The sequence below is a fragment of the Erythrolamprus reginae genome, chromosome 4, assembly GCF_031021105.1.
Source record: "Erythrolamprus reginae isolate rEryReg1 chromosome 4, rEryReg1.hap1, whole genome shotgun sequence".
NCBI classification, from domain to species: Eukaryota; Metazoa; Chordata; class Lepidosauria; order Squamata; family Dipsadidae; genus Erythrolamprus; species Erythrolamprus reginae.
In genome coordinates, this window is record NC_091953.1 from 63407186 (window position 1) to 63427984 (window position 20799).

The following is a 20799-nucleotide window of genomic DNA, read 5'->3' on the forward strand; positions in this document are numbered from 1 at the left end:
CACAATGACAGTTCTCCTATTTATACAATCTAGCCCAGCAACAGGGCACTTTTACAAAGATACATTTTAAGCACCAAAAGAAGGCAACCAATCAACATGCAATAAACAAATCTGAACTTTTGACTTTTACCCTGTCTGGGTAGGTCCCCCAGGCAAATATCTAACAGACAGTAGTTAATTGGGCACCATAACCAGGGTGAGTTCTTAAGCTTAACTCCCCCAGCCCCAATCCTCTTTTAGTGCTAGTCCTTCTTAGTTTTAAAAGGGCTTTATACAACGTCTTGTGCTCTCTGAATGAAGGGAACCTAATGAGTTGTTAGGTTGAAAAGTATACTCTGCAGTAAGAAGGACCTTTTTTAAAGAAAAGCTGTAAACCAATTCGTTAAACAAACCCTAAATAATGGGGCCTGAGAGTGTGGATAATAGATTGGTAATATGACAGTATCTTTCAGATTAACAGAGTGGACATGTTTCTTGCAATTCTGGAAGATCATTTGTTTTGAATGAGTCTCTTGTTGTGGCCTCAGAGGGCAGCTAGGAACTTAATAATTTCTTTAGGACAGATGGCAGATTAATGGGAAAGGGTCACTATCTGGGTTTATTAGATGTAGTACTGTACGTGGAACCATAAAATGATCAAAAACACTTGCTCCTTTGGAGCTTCAGAAAGTTAGTTCCATATCCAGGCTATCTATAAGTTAGTCCACTCTGAAGCTTGCCATATTATAGTTTTATTTTTAGACTGTTAAGCCAATAAAGAAAATATTGTTTCATTTCAAGGAGAGACCAATTAAAATGAGTTTGTAAAAAAGCATCTGACTCTCCAATATGAACATTGAAATTACCAGCAATAATTACTAAGGCATCTGGGTACTGGCAAAGCAGTCCGGAGATGTAGTTGCCAAGAATATCACAAATACTATTAACTTCATCATGTCTGTGTAATAAGGGAAGATATATATTGATGAATAACATTGATGTGAGGCTTAAGATGAATGAAATGGTCTAGAGTCATACTGCTACATGGCTCCAGTGTAGATGTTAAATTTTGTACTGACCACTTTGTTCAAACTTCCAGAGGAATCTTTTATTTTTAACACTGGGTAATGTCTGGAATGTGTATGGAGCGTACCTAGAGAAAGAAATATTACCTATGCCCAATATTTCCTTCAGCAACAAAACATCAGGAGTTAATATATTCTAGAAAAAAAGCTATGCTATTAGGATGGAATCCAGAAGGAAGCAGAATTTAGGAAAGTCAGGATAGTTGGATTTTTAGCTGTTTTATTAGGATTTTTTTTTCTTCTGGAGGTCTTTGGCTTCTTTATTACCTTTATTTTTCTTGCTTTTAAATGCAATCCAGCCAGCTGGTTTATTAATGTGATTTTATTTGTAGAGCCACCCATCTAACTTAAGCAACTCTGGGCAGCTCATAGTAATTAAAACAGTATCAAAAAATAGAAAATAAATCAAAACAAGTACTGCATACATATTTTAAGCTAGGCTTGCTTTTTGATGATTGGGTACATAAATCAGTGTATTTCCACTACAACAATGAGGAGGTGGTTTCCTATTACCTTTTGGGGAAGTATCTTTTTCAATTTCTCAATTTAATTTAGACCCCTTGTATTTCCAGTAATGTCTCTGAAATGGTGGTATTTCTGTAGCTCTGTTGATGTTATATTTAACATTTTATGTTTATTTTCTGAATAGATAAACACCCACCTTCCCAGATCTGTTATTTGAAACAACCTATGTCTCTCCATTCTATATAGATGATTTCTACATTGTATATAGATGATTTTTATTAGAAGAAGTTATGAACAAAGAAAATAATTTTTTAAAATTTCTCTAGTGCTTCAATCCTAATCAAGGATTCTCACATGAAATTCAGTTTTGCCTCCAGTTTCCATGGATTATTGACTCTGAAGTTAGTCATTACTGACTTTGGAAGATTGCAAAGAAATGAGGTTTTCTAGAAAAGGTATTAGAGAAAGAAGAAGATTGAACAAGGACCTGAAGCATTCTTAGCAATATCAGCCTTTCACTGTAGGAACAAAGATCTAAAGTCTTCAAACAAATGTAAAATAGAATATGAGTGATGGGCACATTCCTTCCTTCCTTCTTTCCTTCCTTTGACTTATTTCATATTAAAACTATATCCACATTATATATTTTAAATATCTATTGTAGCCATAGCAAACATATTTTTGAAAATTTTTCATACCAAAAAATCTGCTATTAAAAAGCTAACACAAATAGCTAAAAATATATAATAAACAAAGCAATTATAATTTTTTAACACAAGCCTTCCTGGATTACAAATAAAACAGTAGAGCTCAGTGGCATTTGTGAAAAGTTGTGCCTGTATTTCTCTAAGTATTTAAGAGGTTGTATAATAGCTGGAATTAAATTGGGTTTCCAGTCCACTTGCTCTAAATTAGTACTGCTATCATAGATATGAGATATTCAATAGCACTATTGATATGGTCAATAAATGTTTGTTTAAAAATAATTGAGAATTTAAAAAGTCAAGAATACATTAGGAGCAAATTCTACTTGAAAAATCTTCTCAATTAATTTATTATTGGAAGAGATATTGCAAACCAAGAATCCATAACATACTGCCTTCAGGCATCAGTGTGCTTCCAGACAATTCCTCTAATGCCCAACAAGTTCAGCTTCCCTTGGAGCTTGTTAAAACTATTTTAATTAATTATTTACATTAATTCATTTTAATTAATTTAAGTAGGATATTGACATGCTGCTGAGCAAAGTACCAGCCTTTTGCAGTGCAATTGGTTAACAAGAATGCCTTTGGCAACCCAAGAAAGCTAGTTTGTCTTTTGGTAAATGGTGTCAAGTAACTGACCATGCTCATGTTATTTTGCAAAGTTTTTCACAGGAATCATCTTTTCTGCAAGCCTATCAAATATTTTGACTTCCCAAATGTGCCTCAGTCCTTAAAACATTGAACAAATAACTTGTGCAAGTTATTTATCAAAATAAAACTTTGGAAAGTTGAAAAAAAAGTCTTTGTCGTTAGCTTGTTCCAGTGAGACATCTGTGTTGGTCGTTCCTAGAGAGCTGGAATCTGCTCTCAGCCTTCCTTAGCCTCTTTTTTCTCTCAGCCTGAAACTTAAAGCAAAGCTGGGAGGCTGATACTAAATACTGTAATGGTTTTAATCTGTGGGATATTTAAAATGGTGTCTACATCAGGGTTTCTCAATCTTGGTAAGGTTGAGAAATGCTGGCTAATTATCAACCATTTATCATGCCTCAGAATACCGACAATTGAGTGACTAGTGACATCTCTCAGATATATGGAAATAGGAGAAAAGAGATCACAAGATTTATTTGTGTGGCTTCTGATCAGAGAATCCATGTTGGTAATTTTTTTCTTAAATGTGTATTAATTTTTTTTTGTGTGTTTATTCATCTTCTTGATATAGATGCAGAAAAGAAGGTTCCAGAGGATTTTGACATAGACATGGATGCACCAGAGACAGAGAAAGCTGCCGTGGCGATACAATCCCAATTCAGAAAATTCCAGAAGAAAAGGGGTGGCGCCCAGTCTTAGTCTCTACCTCGCAGTTTCCCCCATGAAACACTAGTCTATCTGGAAATGAATTAAAACATTTAGATGCATGTACAGGAATAACCACTATTTAAAACCGTAATTGTCAGGTATCAAAATAAGTATGCATATGCTGTGGCTTAGTCTCTGTATTGACATCCAGTATCAGTTCTTCTGTAATCCACATTTTACCTGATATTAAAATAAATTTTGGGGATGAAATTACTGAAATTTGGTCAGTCTTGAGCTGCATTATTATATTATTTCAATAAATCCAATGTACTTTAAATTAAAACAATGCAAATGTCCACTTTTGTCTTCACTGAGAGCGTTAATCGCCACATTATATTATGTTTTGAGCTTATTTATTTTCTGAGGAATGAGGGCATACATTTTTCTTATCTCATTTGGTAGATCAAGGTGTCATCCACATGTCAATTACCAATATTTTTCCATGGTTGGAAAGAGCAACCATTTCAGCAATTTTCCAGTCTAAATGTTTAACTGACTGATATCATAATAATAATAAATATGGGAGTTTTGAGTGGTGACATGGATACTTTAACCCTACAAGGTTTGGAGCATCATATATGCCCTTGGCATCCCCAACTGCTTAAACATGGTTCACTCAAGCTGAGTTTGAAAAGGTGACTGAAGTTTATCACTTATATGGAGCTCCTAGAAACTAAATAGCAAAGTATTGTTTTTAAATGGAGGCTTGGATAATGCTCCAAAAAGGGGCTCACCTGAACCCTCTCCAAAATAATATCTTTTTAGATGTTAACTATGGTAGACAGTTGACACAACAGAGACAGTTGCCTGTCACAGGTGTTTCCGCCCCAGATGCCTGAGGGCTTTCAGAGGGTGCTTGGGGTTATTTCAGATGCACTCGTCCACAGTTCGGCAGAGTCTTGCTGAGGCCTGAGGCCGTTGCGACCTCTCCATGGTGCTAGACCCCGTAAAGCTCCATGGTTCAAGGAGTTGAAACACCAGAAGAGACGTCTAGAGAAGCGATGGAGGAAGAGGAAGTCCGAATCCAATCGAACATTTGTAAGAGCTTTTATTAAAACTTACAAAGTGGCGCTCAAGGCGGCAAGATGCACGTATCATGCCGCTTTGATTGCATCAGCGGAATCTTGCCCGGCTGCTCTGTTTAGGTGACCCGCTCCCTTCTTAATCATGGGGGAGTTAGGGAGCCCTTGCAGAGTAGTGCCGAGGACTTTAACACATTTTTCGCTGATAAAGTCGCTCGGATCCGGGCGCACCTCGACTCCGATTGGATAACAGAGTCGACTGACAAGGAGTCAGTTGAGGTGACTGGGGCCTGTACTTGTCCATCTGTCCGGGAAGAGTTTGATCTGGTGACACCAGATGAAGTGGACAAGGCCATTGGAGCTGTGAGTTCTGCCACCTGTTTACTGGATCCGTGTCCCTCTTGGCTGTTTTCGGCCAGCAGAGAGGTGACACGGAGCTGGGTCCAGGAGATTGTCAACGCTTCTCTGGGTAGGGGGTCCTTTCCGGCTCCTTACAAGGAGGCACTTGTGCGCCCCCTTCTCAAGAAGCCTTCCCTGGACCCAGCCGTGCTTAATAACTATCCTCCAGTCTCCAACCTTCCCTTATGGGGAAGGCTGTTGAGAAGGTGGTGGCACTCCAACTCCAGCAGTCCTTGGAAGAAGCTGATTATCTAGGCCCTCAACAGTCAGGATTCAGGCCCGGCTACAGCACGGAAACTGCTTTGGTCGCGTTCATGGATGATCTCTGGCGGGCCCGGGACAGGGGTTTATCCTCTGTCCTGGTGCTTCTCGACCTCTCAGCGGCTTTCAATACCATCGGCCATGGTATCCTTCGGCGCCGGCTGCTCCTCCTACCTCTCAAACAGTCAGTGTTTGTGGGGGGTCAGAGGTCGACCTCTAGGTTGCTCCCTTGTGGGGTGCCTCAGGGGTTGTTCCTCTCCCCACTGCTATTTAATATCTACATGAAACTGCTGGGTGAGATCATCCAAGAGCATGGGGTGAGGTATCATTAGTACGTTGATGATACCCAGTTGTACATCTCCACCCCAAGTCCAGTCAGTGAAGCAGTGGAAGTGATGTGCCTGGACGCTGTTGGGGTCTGGATGGGTGTCAACAGACTCAAACTCAACCCTGATAAGACGGAGTGACTGTGGGTTTTGCCTCCCGAGGACAATCCCATCTGTCCGTCCATCACCTGGGGGGGGATTATTGACCCCCCTAAGAGAGAGTTCGCAATTTGAGCATCCTCCTTGATCCACAGCTAACATTAGAAAACCATCTTTCAGCTGTGGCGAGGGGGGCATTTGCCCAGGTTCACCTGGTGCACCAGTTGCGGCCCTATTTGGACCGGGAGTCACTGCTCACAGTCACTCATGCTCTCATCACCTCGAGGTTCGACTACTGTAACACTCTCTACATGGGGCTACCTTTGAAGAGCGTTCGGAAACTCCAGATTGTGCAAAATGCAGCTGCAAGAGCAATCATGGGCTTCCCTAGGTATGCCCATGTTACACCAACACTCCGCAGTCTGCATTGGTTGCCGATCAGTTTCCGGTCACAATTCAAAATGTTGGTCATCACCTATAAAGCCCTTCATGGCATCGGGCCAGAATATCTCCAAGACCGCCTTCTGCCGCACGAATCCCAGCAACCGGTTAGGTCCCACAGAGTTGGCCTTCTCCGGGTCCCGTCGACTAAACAATGCCGTCTGGTGGGACCCAGGGGAATAGCCTTCTCTGTGGCAGCCCCGACCCTTTGGAACCAGCTCCCACCGGAGATTAGAATTGCCCCCACCCTCCTTGTCTTTCGTAAACTTCTTAAAACCCACCTCTGCCGCCAGGCATGGGGGAACTGAGACATCTCCCCCGGGCCTATACAGTTTATGCATGATATGCTTGTGTGTATGTTTTCTTTTTAATAAGGTTTTTTTAAATGACTTTTAATTATTAGATTTGTTTTATATTGTGTTATTATTTTTGTGAGCCGCCCCGAGTCTACGGAGAGGGGCGGCATACAAATCTAATGAATTGAATTGAATTTTCAAGATAGCAGGCCTTGGAATTATGATGAAGATATCAATAAAAATAACTCAAGTTGCATCATGTTGAACCAAACTACTGTATTTAGCTTTTAGTATTGATCAGCAGTTATCCAATGTTTCAAATGGGAATTTTTCATAGTTTTATGAGGAATAGACCAGAGAAGCTTTAAATGAAATGATCTATCTTGCTATTCTTTCATATAGTATCTTGCAGTTCACATACTCAGAGGAAAGATGCCTACAATCAAATGTTATTATTTTTCTTTAAACAATTAAGTAAAATATACACAATTCCTTGAAGTAAAAATGTGACATAGATTAATTCTCATGCAGATTTATTAAAACACAGACATTAAAAAATTAATTTATGTTCCAGCGATTGGGTTCTGATCACAATAGTTGCAAACACACTTAAATCAGTGAGGCTTCAAGCACTCATAGCTAGGATATCTCATTAATATCAAGGCAAAATCTGGATCCATTCAAATGCTTTAATCTTTCTCTGAATGCAAAGATATAATACCCTGAAGTTCTGAATTTATTTCAATTACAAAAAGGCAAATAAATATGAGAAAAAAGTATCACATATATATCATTTATGCTGATAGTAATGATGCTGCAAAGCAGTCAAATGCCATTTGGTGCTAAATGTTGGACATATCAAATTAATGAAAAGCTTCCACACAGGAATTTCATTTATTAAATGCTTTCTGCATTTGAAAACTGATTTACAGATTAATTGGCAGACATCAAAGGTTATCCAGCCAATTCATGACATCAGCGCAATCATGTAAGCCAGATATTTAATAGTAATCTTTTCTGATGAGATCATAGGATAAAAGAAGGCACTGAAGGTGGGCTTCTTTCCAACATCTGCCACTTATGAGAGTTTTAGGGAAATTATTCAGTTACTGTTTTAGCACAACGTATTCCCTCCCTGCCACCTGCTTTATATAGTTGGGCCAGATTGGAGATTGAAATATTTACTACTGCTCTGACTTTTACAGAATTTGCACATGAGGGAAGAATAGTAGCATGAGAAATTCTGAAAAATATTTTTGATGTAGCTAAATTTTTTTGATGAGATTCTTCCAAATCTTTAAATTTGTTTAAACACATATTAAACAATGTGTTAAATATTTTGGTTGCTCACCTACTCAGCATAGAGAGAAAGATACTTACAGTTCATGGGGAAATTTGATTATTTTTATTACACAACAAATATAATTTGCGACCATAAAATGTGGACATAATTTGTTTTAATCAAGCAAAAATGAACTGTGAGCCTTTTTTCAACCTGGCATTTCTTGATATATTACAATAGAATTCACATAATGCCCATCAATCAAATTAACTTAAAAGTGTGGGAATTACAATTTAACAGCTTTAGAGGTTATTACACAAAACAGATGCATTTAAGTAAATCTAGAGGCTCTCCTTCAAAAATGCTTCTTTATAGATTAGAGTGATTACAAAGACTCCAGATTAGAAAGATGCAGATGCTTCCAAATTGCTTATAACTAAATAGCTTGCTTAACTCTCATTTTATGTGTGTCCAGTGAATGGCTACCAAAATTTTTACTACCACACTGTGGGCATGGCTTATGCAGTACACCCTGCATTTTCTTTTAACATCTTTCAGTGCAAATTGGGTGCTCTGGGGTGGAGCTCCATTTTTGCTACCCTACTGAGTCTCCCACCCATCCAGGTAGTAGCCCACCCCTGTGTGTGTCAGTTAACAAAAGTACACAAGTTTCATCATCTCACTTTCAGTGAAACATATGGAACCATGGCTTACATAAAATTTGCTTGGCCTGCTAACAACATACTACTATAATTTGGGTGGGCTACATGTTGATTAGCAGTTTTACAAGGGAGAGCACTCTCCGGTTGTTTAGAGGCACAGCATTGCTTGTCGATAGCAATCACAGCAAAACTATCCACATTCCCTTTCTTTTTTTAATTTACTAGCTGAGCTGCAACAAAACCAAAGTAAAGCAGTGAGAGATAATCCACTTCAGTGCAGCCACTCAACAAGACAGTGACAACTGTGGAGAACCAGTTGTTCTGGAAGAGCATTATGGCTGACCTGTTGTCCTCTGGATTAGCACAGCAATTTGAAAATACAATAAATGTTTCAGACTTACCATTAGCAGAGGTAGAAGAATTTTTTAAAAGTGCTGATCAATTCCAAATATCATTTTTGTGGTTCATCCAACTATTTGTGATGTGACACACAGCACTCAAGAACTGCCTATCAATATCACTTCTTTGAGTTCTTAGGAGTTCGTGCTTGTGATATCTGGTTTCTTATCTTCGTCTTGCCTTTTTTTCTATTTTATTTTTCCAAACATCGCTGCCTTTTCCAAAGACTCTTGGTTTCACATTAATATATATATATATATATCACATTAATATATTTAAGTCTTAATTTCACCATTAGCACTGCTGACTGTTTTTATTTAACCTAGTATTGAATTATTTGTTTTTCTTCCTGTCCAAGGTACTCTCAGCAATTTTTCCAGCACCACAGTTCAAATGCATTGATTTTTCTTTATTCAGTATCTCTGATAGTGCAGCTTTCACAGCCATATATTACAAATACTTTGTGTCTTTGTACAATACAGACTTTTTTGGGGGGGAGGGGTAATGTGAAATCTTTATACTTTAACATCTCATTTATGATCTTCCCCCTAAGAAGCAGATGTTTATTTTTTTCATTGTAGTAATCATTATTTCTGTAGACTTTTGAGCCCAGGAAGTAAAATCTGTTACTGCTTCCACACTGGCTTTGATACTTTCATTTTTCACCTTCAGTAAAAAATTAGGCTACCAAAATAGTTTTATCACAACTTCTGAGATTATTCAATTTCTTCTCACAATTTTAATTCCAGATTCTGTTTTCATATCCAAGCATTTGTCATTATATAATCTGCATGTGTTAAGTAGTTGGGATGATAGCAGTGATGGGCGACCAAAATTTTTACTGCCACATTGTGGGCGTGGCTTATGCATTTTGTTTCAACATCTTTCAGTGCAAATTGGGTGCTCTGGGGTGGAGCTCCAAATGTTGCTACCGGAACTGCGTTCCTGACCGTTCCCATAGGAGCCCATCACTGGATGATAGCATATATTTTGGCACACTAACTGAAGCAGTTAGTTGCTCAATATCCATTTTGACTTTGTAGTCCGTGTAAAATATCTACATGTTAGGCATGATACATAGCCCTATTTTTTTAAAGAATTGTTCACACTTTCTGCCAACCCCTGCATCTAAGCCTTTGTAGAATCAACATGGAAAATAACATATTAAGCACTCGCTTGGCTTTTCCATTATTTATCAGATATTTGTAATGAAATCCGCACTGCTGCTGCTGAAATCAGATTGTATCTTCAGTACTTTTTGTTCCATGTATTGTTAGAGTCTAGGCTGCAAAATCTTGAGCATCATTTTCATACCATGTGAGATAAGTATAATTATCCGCTACTCTGAATAGTTTTAGCTCTTCCCTTTTTTGGTATTGGAGAAAAGACTGATCTTTTCCAGGCCTCAGGTCAGTTCCATGTTTTCCATACCCACATTGGAACTGCAGGAAGCACTTTCATGTTATGACCTTACAAGCAGATCTATTGGAAATCTTCTATGTCATAAACCATCAAAGTTTTTTGTGGCTTTTTTCAAATGTCTGGTTTTAGTTTAGTCTTCATATCTTTGTATGTACCAATGATCTGGGAGTCTTTTTGTGGAGTCTTTTCATGTATTCTTTACAATTTTTTTCTCCATTTGATATTTGTTATGTCCATCTTTGTATAAACGTTTTTCTTAATTTCTCTAATTCTCCAAAATAAATGTCTTCTCTTTATTATTCTCTAAAACAGATTTGTGAAAGATTTAGTTGGGTAAATTTTACTCTGTTGCTGCTGCTTTTTGCCTTTCCTCAGCTGTTTTTAACATATCTTAACAGAGTTCTTAAGGCATTCTCCCAGATCTAATCCATTAGATATTTAATTCATCTGATTACATATTTGGATGGAATAAAGCTGTGATTATATCTTCATGATTTTATTTGTTTTCTTTTGTGGAATTTGGAAAGTAGTACTGTAGTTCATATTCTGATCCATTAAATTTTAAACTGACTAGTTAGAGTTCCTCCAACTTTGTTTCTAAACTACTTAGTCAGTTGGGTTTCAGTATTGTCCATCTGATTGTGCCTATGTGTCAAATTGTCTGTTAGGTTTTTGGAAAAAGACATTTCTTGTGGACATCAAATTATCCAAACTGGACTCTTGGACGGTTTAGCACTTCAGAAGACAGGTTCATGTTTTAAAAGGATCTCCCTCAACTTGTACTTCAAACCCTACCACATAAAATGCAATTCAATGGTGAGAAATGTAATATTCTGCACTTAGGTGAAAAAAACAATTGGACAATCGTAAGATAGTGGTCCCCGGCTTGGCTTGGTATTTGTGAGAAGATCTGGGTATTCTGATAAAGTACAGATTAATCATTATCCCAGTGTCCAACAGTTGTCAAAAGAGCTGATGTGATCTTGGATTGCATTCAAAGAGATTCAGTGACAAGAAATGATAACTCTACTCTAGGCTGCATTGGACAGATTACACCTGTAATATTGTATCCAGTTTTGGTCACCACAATACAAAAAGGATATCGAGGGATAGGACAAAATACAGAACAGAGTGATAAAAATAGTGACAGACCTAAGCACTAAATCCTATGAAGAACAATGATACAAACTTTTTTATGTTTAACCAAAGAGAAAGGTAGGGACAGACATAATAGCAGTCTTCAAATACTTGAAGGGTTGTCACAGAGAAGAGAATTTTATTCTCCAAAGTTCCCAAGGGTAGAACAAGTATCAGCGAGTGGAAATTTTATAGAGGGAGATCTGAATTTGAAATAAGGGGCAATTTCATGTCTGTAGGAGATATTAAACAGCAGAATAGTCTGTCTTCTGGATCTGTAGGTGTTCTGCCACCGGGGATTTCCAAGCAGTTTGGATAGTCGTTTGCATGGCATGGCATGGCATGGCATGATATAGTAAGGTATGGTATGGAGAGTCCTGTCCTGAATAGGGACTTGGACTTAGAAGTCTTTTTTCCCCCTGACAGCTCCTTAGTTATCTTCTGTTCTGTCTGGGTCCCCCCAGACGCCAACACCAACCAAAAAGAGTATCCAGACACACTGGTAAAAAGCAAAGGCAGTTTATATAATTCAAAGCAAACACAGGTAACAAAAACTGTTCTTACAGACAGGAACACTATGAAGCTTCACAGAGGTTTCACGAAGGCCAGGCAATAAAACAGGATTCTTGCTGGCAAAAACAACGCTGGAGATAATAAAACCCACGCCTCCCCCAAGTCTTCCAGACTTCTAGGCCACAAGCCAAGATCAGAGATGCCGAGAATCGAAGCAAGGTCACAGGACTCCCAGTTGATAACTCTCCACAAGACTGTAAGGGCGGGCCTGCCTTTTCAACCCTGCTGAGGAGAACCACACCCAAACCCAGCTGTTGCCAATTCAGGGATGGAAATACCTTTCTAATTGGCCCCGTCTTTGAGCTGCACGTCGCTGCCTCATGTCTATTATAGCCTGTGCGTCTTCATCCAATGAATCCAGGCTACTAGCTGGGGAGAGGGCCCCCCCCCGGGGGTCTCAGGCTGCTCTCCCTCCTCCTCTTCCTGATGTTCCTCTCCCCCGTCTGCCTGGTCCTCCCCCTTCTGTTCACTGTCCTCCTCCTCTGGGCATGGATCCGGCAGAGATCCAGCCAGTCCCTGAGGAGCCTCAGGCTGAATCACAACATCTTCTGACCTGAAAAACTGATCTTCTGCTATGACATACCTAGCATATCCATGGAGGAATATTGACCTACAATTTCCTTCTTCAGTAGAATGTATTTTGTTTGATCCCTCACTTATGAATTACAAACAGTCCTTGACTTACAACAGTTTGCTTAATGACAATTCAAAGTTACAATTGCACTCAAAAAGTGACTTAGGACTGCTTTTCACACTTGCAACCACCTATATGGTCACATGATCAAAATTCAGATGCTTGGCAACTGACTCATATTTATAATGGTTGCAGTGTCCCGGGGTCATGTGATCACCTTTTGTGACCTTCTGGCAAGCAACGTCAATGGGGAAGCCAGTTTCACTTAACATTTCTGCCAATCTGTTTCAAGTCAGTTAAAGACTGACTTGAATTGGGGGAAAACACAACACGTGTATCATAACTGCTTGTCTGTTATTGATTTTGAAGGAGGCAATAAAATATTATTGCATGTCCTTGCATTTGTAAATATGTATTGTAGACATTTCTACGCTAGGCTTTTATCTACAACTTTTTCAGGGAGCTTTGCTTCTTAGATCCCTTGTTTCTTTAGTTACATCAGAAAATATTGGCAACTTCAGTTCTTTATACATGCAGATATTCTGTGGGTCTTTTAGAACAGGCTGAGGATATCTGAAAGCAATATTCATTACTTCATTTCATCACACGCACGCATACACAAATCAAATCATACATGCAAAATTATTCAGCTACTGTGAATGCATCTTCAAATGACATGTTAATCAGGATATCTTATGTAGATGAATGTAGCAATCTGGCTTTGAAGGAAAAAAAAGGGGGGGGGGTCATTCCACTGGATTTGAAATGGTTATTGGCATATGTTTAAATTGGTCTCCTGCATTTAAATGCTGTCCCCTAGTCTTGGGCCCAGGCTGCTTCTCCACCAGAGACCTAAGACATAATCAGAAAGCCATATTAACAGTCATTTCTCCTTTTCTGGATTGGTAGAAAAGTTTTCCAGCATCAGATGTACTGTCCCAATGGCTGAGTGCTATAGCTGTATTCCAGAATAAGTTAAGAAAGCAATTGATTAATTCCCTCACTTCCTTTCCCTATCTGCTCCGTACCTTCCAAGGTGAAAAATACAACTATCAATTGCTTCACCAAATATCAGAAGGAATCTGGTGACATCTTTTCTAACTAACAAATTTTGGCTTCCATCCCCAAAGGAAAAATGTTTTACATCCACTCATAAATATGCTATTCCCAATTTATAGCATTAGTTTATACTCTGAGTTTTGCATGGGAAGGAATTTTATCAATACGGCTCTGCAAGTAGAGCGTATAGGTACAATATACATATAATTTTCATTTTCAATGTCCTTATTTCTGCCGTCAATAGATTTAAGACCTGAGGAATCCTTCTGTTGTGATCCTGAAGTCTGAATCTGTGTTCGTAAACTAATGGATCAATGAACTAATTACAGAACAAAGTTGATCTTTACTATGCTGGACTGCCCTGCCCTGCTCATCAAAATGAATGGAAGATGATACTGGATGCTGGAAGACCACAAGGCTGCTTGGTTTATTTGCTATATGAGGTCTTGCTGAGTGATATGTACACTAAAACTGGTGTCTAAAATTTGGAAAATACAGTTCACATTATTCAGAAGGGACTTCCACTGTTTGTAGGAATAGCAAGGTTGCAGTGGCTTTTAGTCAGGAGTGAAATCCAGCAGGTTTTGACAGGTTCTGGAGAACCGGTAGCAGACATTTTGAGTAGTTCGGAGAACTGATAGTGGAGATTTTGAATACTTTGGAGAATGGCAAATACAATCTCTGTTTGGCCCAAGAGTGGGGTGGGAATAGAGATTTTGCAGTATTCTTCCCCTGCCACTCCCACCAAGCCACACCCCGCCCACCAAGCCAACCACAGAACCAGTAGTAAAAAAAAAAGAGGATTTCACTACTGCTTTTAATTTACAAATTCAAGAGATGCATTCTAGCATTGTGCTACCACACTTTGATCTTCCTTTATATGAGAAGTACAACTCTGAAAAATGGCAGTTAAGATCCCAATTCACAATTTACATTTTGGTAAATTACATTCATTGGGCAGAAATAAGCCCATTCCCTATATTTTCATAAGCATTGCATCAAAAAAAAACATCTGGGATTTGCATATTAGCCCTAAGTGCAAAATTATTTAGAATTAAATAAACCTGAACTGAGACATGACTAATACACTCCTATGATGTTTATCTAGTTGAAGCTTCAATTGATTTAACACTTTGGAAATACAAAATTGAAAGAAGGCTGATTTAGTTGTAGGTAGATGCTACACAAAATATAAATCAGCTGAATGTGGAAAACCTTCATTTATCATAATAATTCCCAACAAAACAACTTTCCCCCCCTATGATTTCACTCTTATCCCATGGTCCTTTTAAAATGCATATACAATTAACTTGGCTCTTCAGAACTACAAATTTAACTAGTCAGTTCTACAACAATAAATTATCCTTTTAGTGACCTTTCAGGAGAATGTAATTGTTAGATTATATTCATACAAACCTATACAATCCTGTTACCAATCTGGGACCCAACCAACTAAGAACGAACAATACTAGACTCAACAACCTCATATTCTGCAACAGCAAAAGTGCAATTATGGACTACAAATAAAAGAATGATAGACGTCAGCCTCAATCTACACCATTGCAAGAATCACCTTAATAATGGGATACCCAAGTACAACTTTTAAAAAGCCAACTATGACACTGACCTCTCAACTCTTGACTGGCAAAAGTTGAGAGGTCAGTGTCATAGTTGGCTTTTTAAAAGTTGTACTTTTAAAAGCACCCATTTTTGCTATGCTGGGATTCCCCTGCTGGGATTCCCCTGGAGCATCGCAAAAACACAGAAGTCCGGAGGTGGGGTTTCCCAGCGAGGGGAGCCTCAGGGCAATCCAAGCAGCGCAAAAATGGTTGCTTCACTGGCAACGGAAGGTCCGGAGGTGGGGTTTCCCAATGAGGGAAGCCTTCGCCTGGCAACGGAAGTCTGGAGGCGGGGCAAAAAAATTTTAAACCCCGGGTTTGTATCTCAAAAAGTTCGTATGACGAGGGGTTCATAAGACGAGGTATTACTGTAAATAAATAAATAGATAGATAGTCAGAATGTTGCTGGCTGGAAAGAATGGCTGAACCAGGAACACTGTCAGCACCAAACAGAAACAACAATTTCTGAGGAGTGGAACTGATGAGCAAATTCTGAATCTCTTTTATTTTCACTCCAACTATTTTTCTTTAGCATCTTCTCCGAATTCATAATTCCTGTTAATATGCCCACTGTCAGGTTTATATTGTTGTGTGTAAAGAGTCCAGATATTTTGGATTAAATCCAAAGCTATAACCAAACTGATATACTTCCTCCTGAAGCAGATTATATAGTAGCTAAGAACGTTCAAAACCGTTTGGGTAACTAGATGGATTGGAATTAGAAAAGATATATAGGTTGCTTGCACAGCAGGTTTTTCATCAGGTCTGTTGAGATTTCCAGTAGCTATTACAGACAAATGTACTATAGCTGCCAGGAACAAGACTGTCAAAATCTGGGGAAGGGAAGTATCTGCAGCTGCCAAGGTGCACTTTTCACACAGCACCATCACCATCACCAGGTGTTGTGGTTGGCTCTGGCCCAGCTCCTGCCCCAAGGAATGCGGAGGTGGATATGGGGGAAACACCCACATGCCACAGGCCTGTTTTGCTCCTGATAGAATCTCCCGACAAAGTCTCCTCTGACAAAGGAAGCGTGAGTGGCAGGGAAGAGGAGAGTTTGGCAGAGAGCCCAGGAGGAGATCAATCATCCTTATCATCCCTGGATTCTGAACAAGAACTTATGACAGACCCACGCATGCGTACAGTGATGCATAGGAAAGAACAACTGAAGGATTATTACAGGAGATAAGTGGTTGGGTGGGGCTGCTGTAATTAGTGCTACAGATAAAAAGAGCAGCATGCTGGTTTAGCCTTGTGGAAGTTTATCTGATTCATAGTTTCGTCAAGATCGTGAACAGTGCAGTCAGGCGGTAGGGAAAGCAAGTAGGATGCTTGGCTGCATAGCTAGAGGTATAACAAGCAGGAAGAGGGAGATTATGATCCCACTATATAGAATGCTGGTGAGACCACATTTGGAATACTGTGTTCAGTTCTGGAGACCTCACCTACAAAAAGATATTGACAAAATTGAACGGGTCCAAAGACGGGCTACAAGAATGGTGGAAGGTCTTAAGCATAAAACGTATCAGGAAAGACTTAATGAACTCAATCTGTATAGTCTGGAGGACAGAAGGAAAAGGGGGGACATGATCGAAACATTTAAATATATTAAAGGGTTAAATAAGGTCCAGGAGGGAAGTGTTTTTAATAGGAAAGTGAACACAAGAACAAGGGGACACAATCTGAAGTTAGTTGGGGGAAAGATCAAAAGCAACATGAGAAAATATTATTTTACTGAAAGAGTAGTAGATCCTTGGAACAAACTTCCAGCAGACGTGGTAGATAAATCCACAGTAAATGAATTTAAACATGCCTGGGATAAACATATATCCATCCTAAGATAAAATACAGAAAATAGTATAAGGGCAGACTAGATGGACCATGAGGTCTTTTTCTGCCGTCAGAGTTCTATGTTTCTATGTTTCTATGCTGTTTCCCTGTTCAAGACTGTGTGTGGACTTTCTGGACTTTGGAATTGGACTCAATTTCCCAGTTACTGGGTGAGAAATTGGATTGCATTTAATCTGTGCCTTGTGTACCAGAAAATCCCTTTGACATTTAAAAAGGGAGTTTTTTCTGCTTTTCTGTTGATAAAGACTTTTGCTTTTCCTTCTATTGTGTGGTGTGTGTCTTTTTGGACTAATTATCCTATAATTACGGGCAGTTGGGACACACCGGCAGAACACCAGATGCATCCTAAAGTTGGTCGATAGTATAAGTTGCAAGTGCTCATTGCACTTTAATTTGTAACAAGAGGGGTGCTAAGGCAACAGACAGCATCTCCCATAATAGGCTAGCATGAAGTTAGCTACTGTTATTAGTAACAGGAGATGAACAGAACTGGTTCCCAACAGTCAGTACAATCTGCTTTGTTTTCCTGCCCTTAATGCAGTGTTTCTCAAATAGTGGGCTAGGCCTCCTTGGGGGGGCACGGAGCGATGTCAGGGGGGGCATTTGACCCCAGGGAATGTGCTCTTTTTTTGCCAAAGGGGTTTTTGCACCGACAATAGCACACAACACAGAATAGGAGATATGAGGTGGAGATAACAAACCCTTCAGAGATACCATGGAAAATATTTAACAGGAATGAAAAGAAAAGAAGAGAGAGATAGAGATTATGAGTTTTCCGAAAGCTAAGATGAGGAAATATGATGAAGTGTATGTAGCACTTGGCTTCACTGTGACTACGGTGGGAGATGAGGAAAGACCGGTATGTTTACTGTGTCTGAAAATATTGACAGCGGACAGGAAGAAGCAAATTAAGGTATCATACCCCAATCGCGCTGATAAGCCACTTAAGTTTTTGCAATGAAAATGTGCTGAATATTGCAAACTATCATTCCTGCAGAGAGTTGGGTGTGTGTGCAAAATGTTTACTTCTTCCTGAGGGGGGGGGGGGGGTTTAACAGAAAATAATCAAGAAACACTGCCTTAATGGAAGTAAGTAACCAGGTACCTCTAGTGGGCTGTTGAGAGGGGGAAGAAATGGAGACGCTTGAGCTGAGTATATGCACATTTACCTTTGTGTATGAGGAGGTGCCTTTTTGTGCAGTTTCTTATCCCAAGTCTGCCAACTCATGCAGTTCTTGAGGCCAAATATTTTGGTAGCTGAAGTTTAGTGAAAGGTTGTAGGTGATGAGACAAGAGTCAAGCTTTTGGGGAAACACAGAACAGCAATACCTCATCTTACGAACTTAATTGGTTCCGAGCCGAGGTCCGTAAGGTGAAAAGTTCATAAGATGAAACAATGTTTCCCATAGGAATCAATGGAAAAGCCAAAACATTAAGGCTTTTTAAAAAAAAAGCGGGGGGGGGCAGGCTAAGCTGAGGCGAACGGAGTGGGGGGAGGGACAGCGAGAGATGGCAAGAGGTGGCAGTCCCAACGAAGCAAGGCGAAAAGAGCCTCTTTTGAGCTCCATGGGTCCTTCCCTCCTGTTTTTGCCCACCCCAAATTGAGGAGCCTCAGGGAAATCCCGGCGGCTGCTCAGGTTCGTAAGGTGAAAATAGTTTGGAATAAGAGGCAAAAAAATCTTAAACACTGGGTTGTATCATGAAAGGTTCGTATGAAGAGGGGTTCATAAGATGAGGTATCACTGTATTATTAAATCCATTTTATAAAGTAATCATGGGATCAAGTCTCTCACTGTATGGTTACATCCAGTGCGGCTCACAACAATAATACACTCAGGGCGGCTCACAACAATAATAAAAAACAATATTATAGCAAAAAAAATCTAATATTAAAAAAGAAGCATATAAAACCCTATCATATTTAAAAACCAAACAGCACATACATACCAAACATAAAATATAAAGAGCCTAGGGGAAAGGTGTCTCAACTCCCCCATGCCTAGCGGTATAGGTGGGTCTTGAGTAGTTTACGAAAGACAAGGAGGGTGCGGGCAGTTCTAATCTTCGGGGGGAGTTGATTCCAGAGGGTTGGGGCCACCACAGAGAAGGCTCTTCCCCTGGGGCCCGCCAAATGACATTGTTTAGTCGATGGGACCCGCAGAAGGCCAACTCTGTTGGACCTTATCGGTCGCTGGGATTCATGTGGTAGCAGGCGGATCTGGAGGTATTCTGGTCCAATACCATGTAGGGCTTTAAAAGTCATAACCAACACTTTGGATTGTGATCGGAAACTGATCGGCAGCCAGTGCAGGCCACGAAGTGTTGTAGAAACGTGGGTGAATCTGGGAAGCCCTACGATGGCTCTCGCAGCCACGTTCTGCACGATCTGAAGTTTCCGAACACTTTTCAAAGGTAGCCCCATGTAGAGAGTGTTGCAGTAATCGAACCTCGAGGTGATGAGGGCATGAGCGACTGTGAGCTATGACTCCCTGTCCAAATAGGGCCACAACTGGTGCACCAGGCGAACTTGGGCAAACACCCTCTTTGCCACAGCCGAAAGATGATGTTTCAATGTCAGCTGTGGATTGAGGAGGACGCCCAAGTTGCGAACCCTCTCTGAGGGGATCAGTAGTTCCCAACACAGGGTGATGGACGGAGAGATGGAATTGTCCTTGGAAGGCAAGACCCACAGCCACTGTGTCTTGTCTGGGTTGAGTTTGAGTTTGTTGACACCCATCCAGGCCCCAACAGCCTCCAGGCACCGGCGCATCACTTCCACTGCTTCATTGACTGGACATGGGGTAGAGATGTATAACTGGGTATCATCGGCATATTGATGATACCTCACCCCATGCCCTTGGATGATCTCACCCAGTAACCTTTGTCATTAAGCAATTGTAGCAGGATAATTTTTTTAGTAAAAATATTTTTGTCTTTAATTTTGCAGAATGTAGGATAAATTCATCTGGTACCAATGTTCTAGTAATGTCCTTACTGAAAGAGTAAAAACAATTTGTGAAAGCTCAAAAATAGCAACAAATCTTCATGTTTACAAGTTTCCAGGAGAGCAATTTCTAATCTTCAACATTTTGCTCGTATCTAGTTTCATCAGCTAACAAAACAAAATAAATACTTTTATTGATTTGTTCCATAATCTTTTATAAAAGTGTTTTAGCTGTGAATTATTTCACTTTGGGATTTACAGCTTGTGTATTTAGCATTTGCAAGCACCATTGTCATTGTTTCCTGTAATTTTTATATCTCTCCGTAAAAGTTCCATATATGTGTGAGAAGAGTCTATCTGTATATGTATCCCTAATTTTTCAAATCCCAAATCATCCCTAAAAGGCAACTGATAGGCAGTTAAAAGTTAAATTACTTCAACAATCTACTTCTGATTTTATCTGCTATTTTGTACAGCACATTTTTTCATGAACTGCTTCTTTTTAACTCCAGGCTTTCATTGCTTCAGCAAATTACCTTTGCAATTTTATGGGCATATTATTGGATATATTTTTTTCATTTTATGCTTTATGTTTTTAGTCACTATATCAGTATAAGTGCTAAGACAGAAAGTGCAATTGGATTGTTTTATGTGCAAAGCAAACTCAGTTGGCACTAATATTAATGGAATACTTCAACCGCTCTCACCATTTATAGCAGGAATATTGAAATCTCTTAAGCGTGGCCTGTCATTGTAGCCCAGGAAAAAAAATGGTTGAAGAATG

At 39.6% G+C, this 20799-nt stretch overlaps 1 protein-coding gene across 1 annotated transcript in view; it reads left to right on the forward strand.

The window, feature by feature from the left end:
* Nucleotides 1-3808, forward strand: part of PCP4 (Purkinje cell protein 4) — an 86956-nt gene extending 83148 nt beyond the window's left edge. The window contains exon 3 of the mRNA XM_070751784.1: nucleotides 3453-3808. Within this exon, the coding sequence (XP_070607885.1) occupies nucleotides 3453-3580 (128 nt within the window). The 3' untranslated portion in view covers nucleotides 3581-3808. The remainder of the gene's footprint in view (nucleotides 1-3452) is intronic.
* Nucleotides 3809-20799: the final 16991 nt, after the last annotated feature.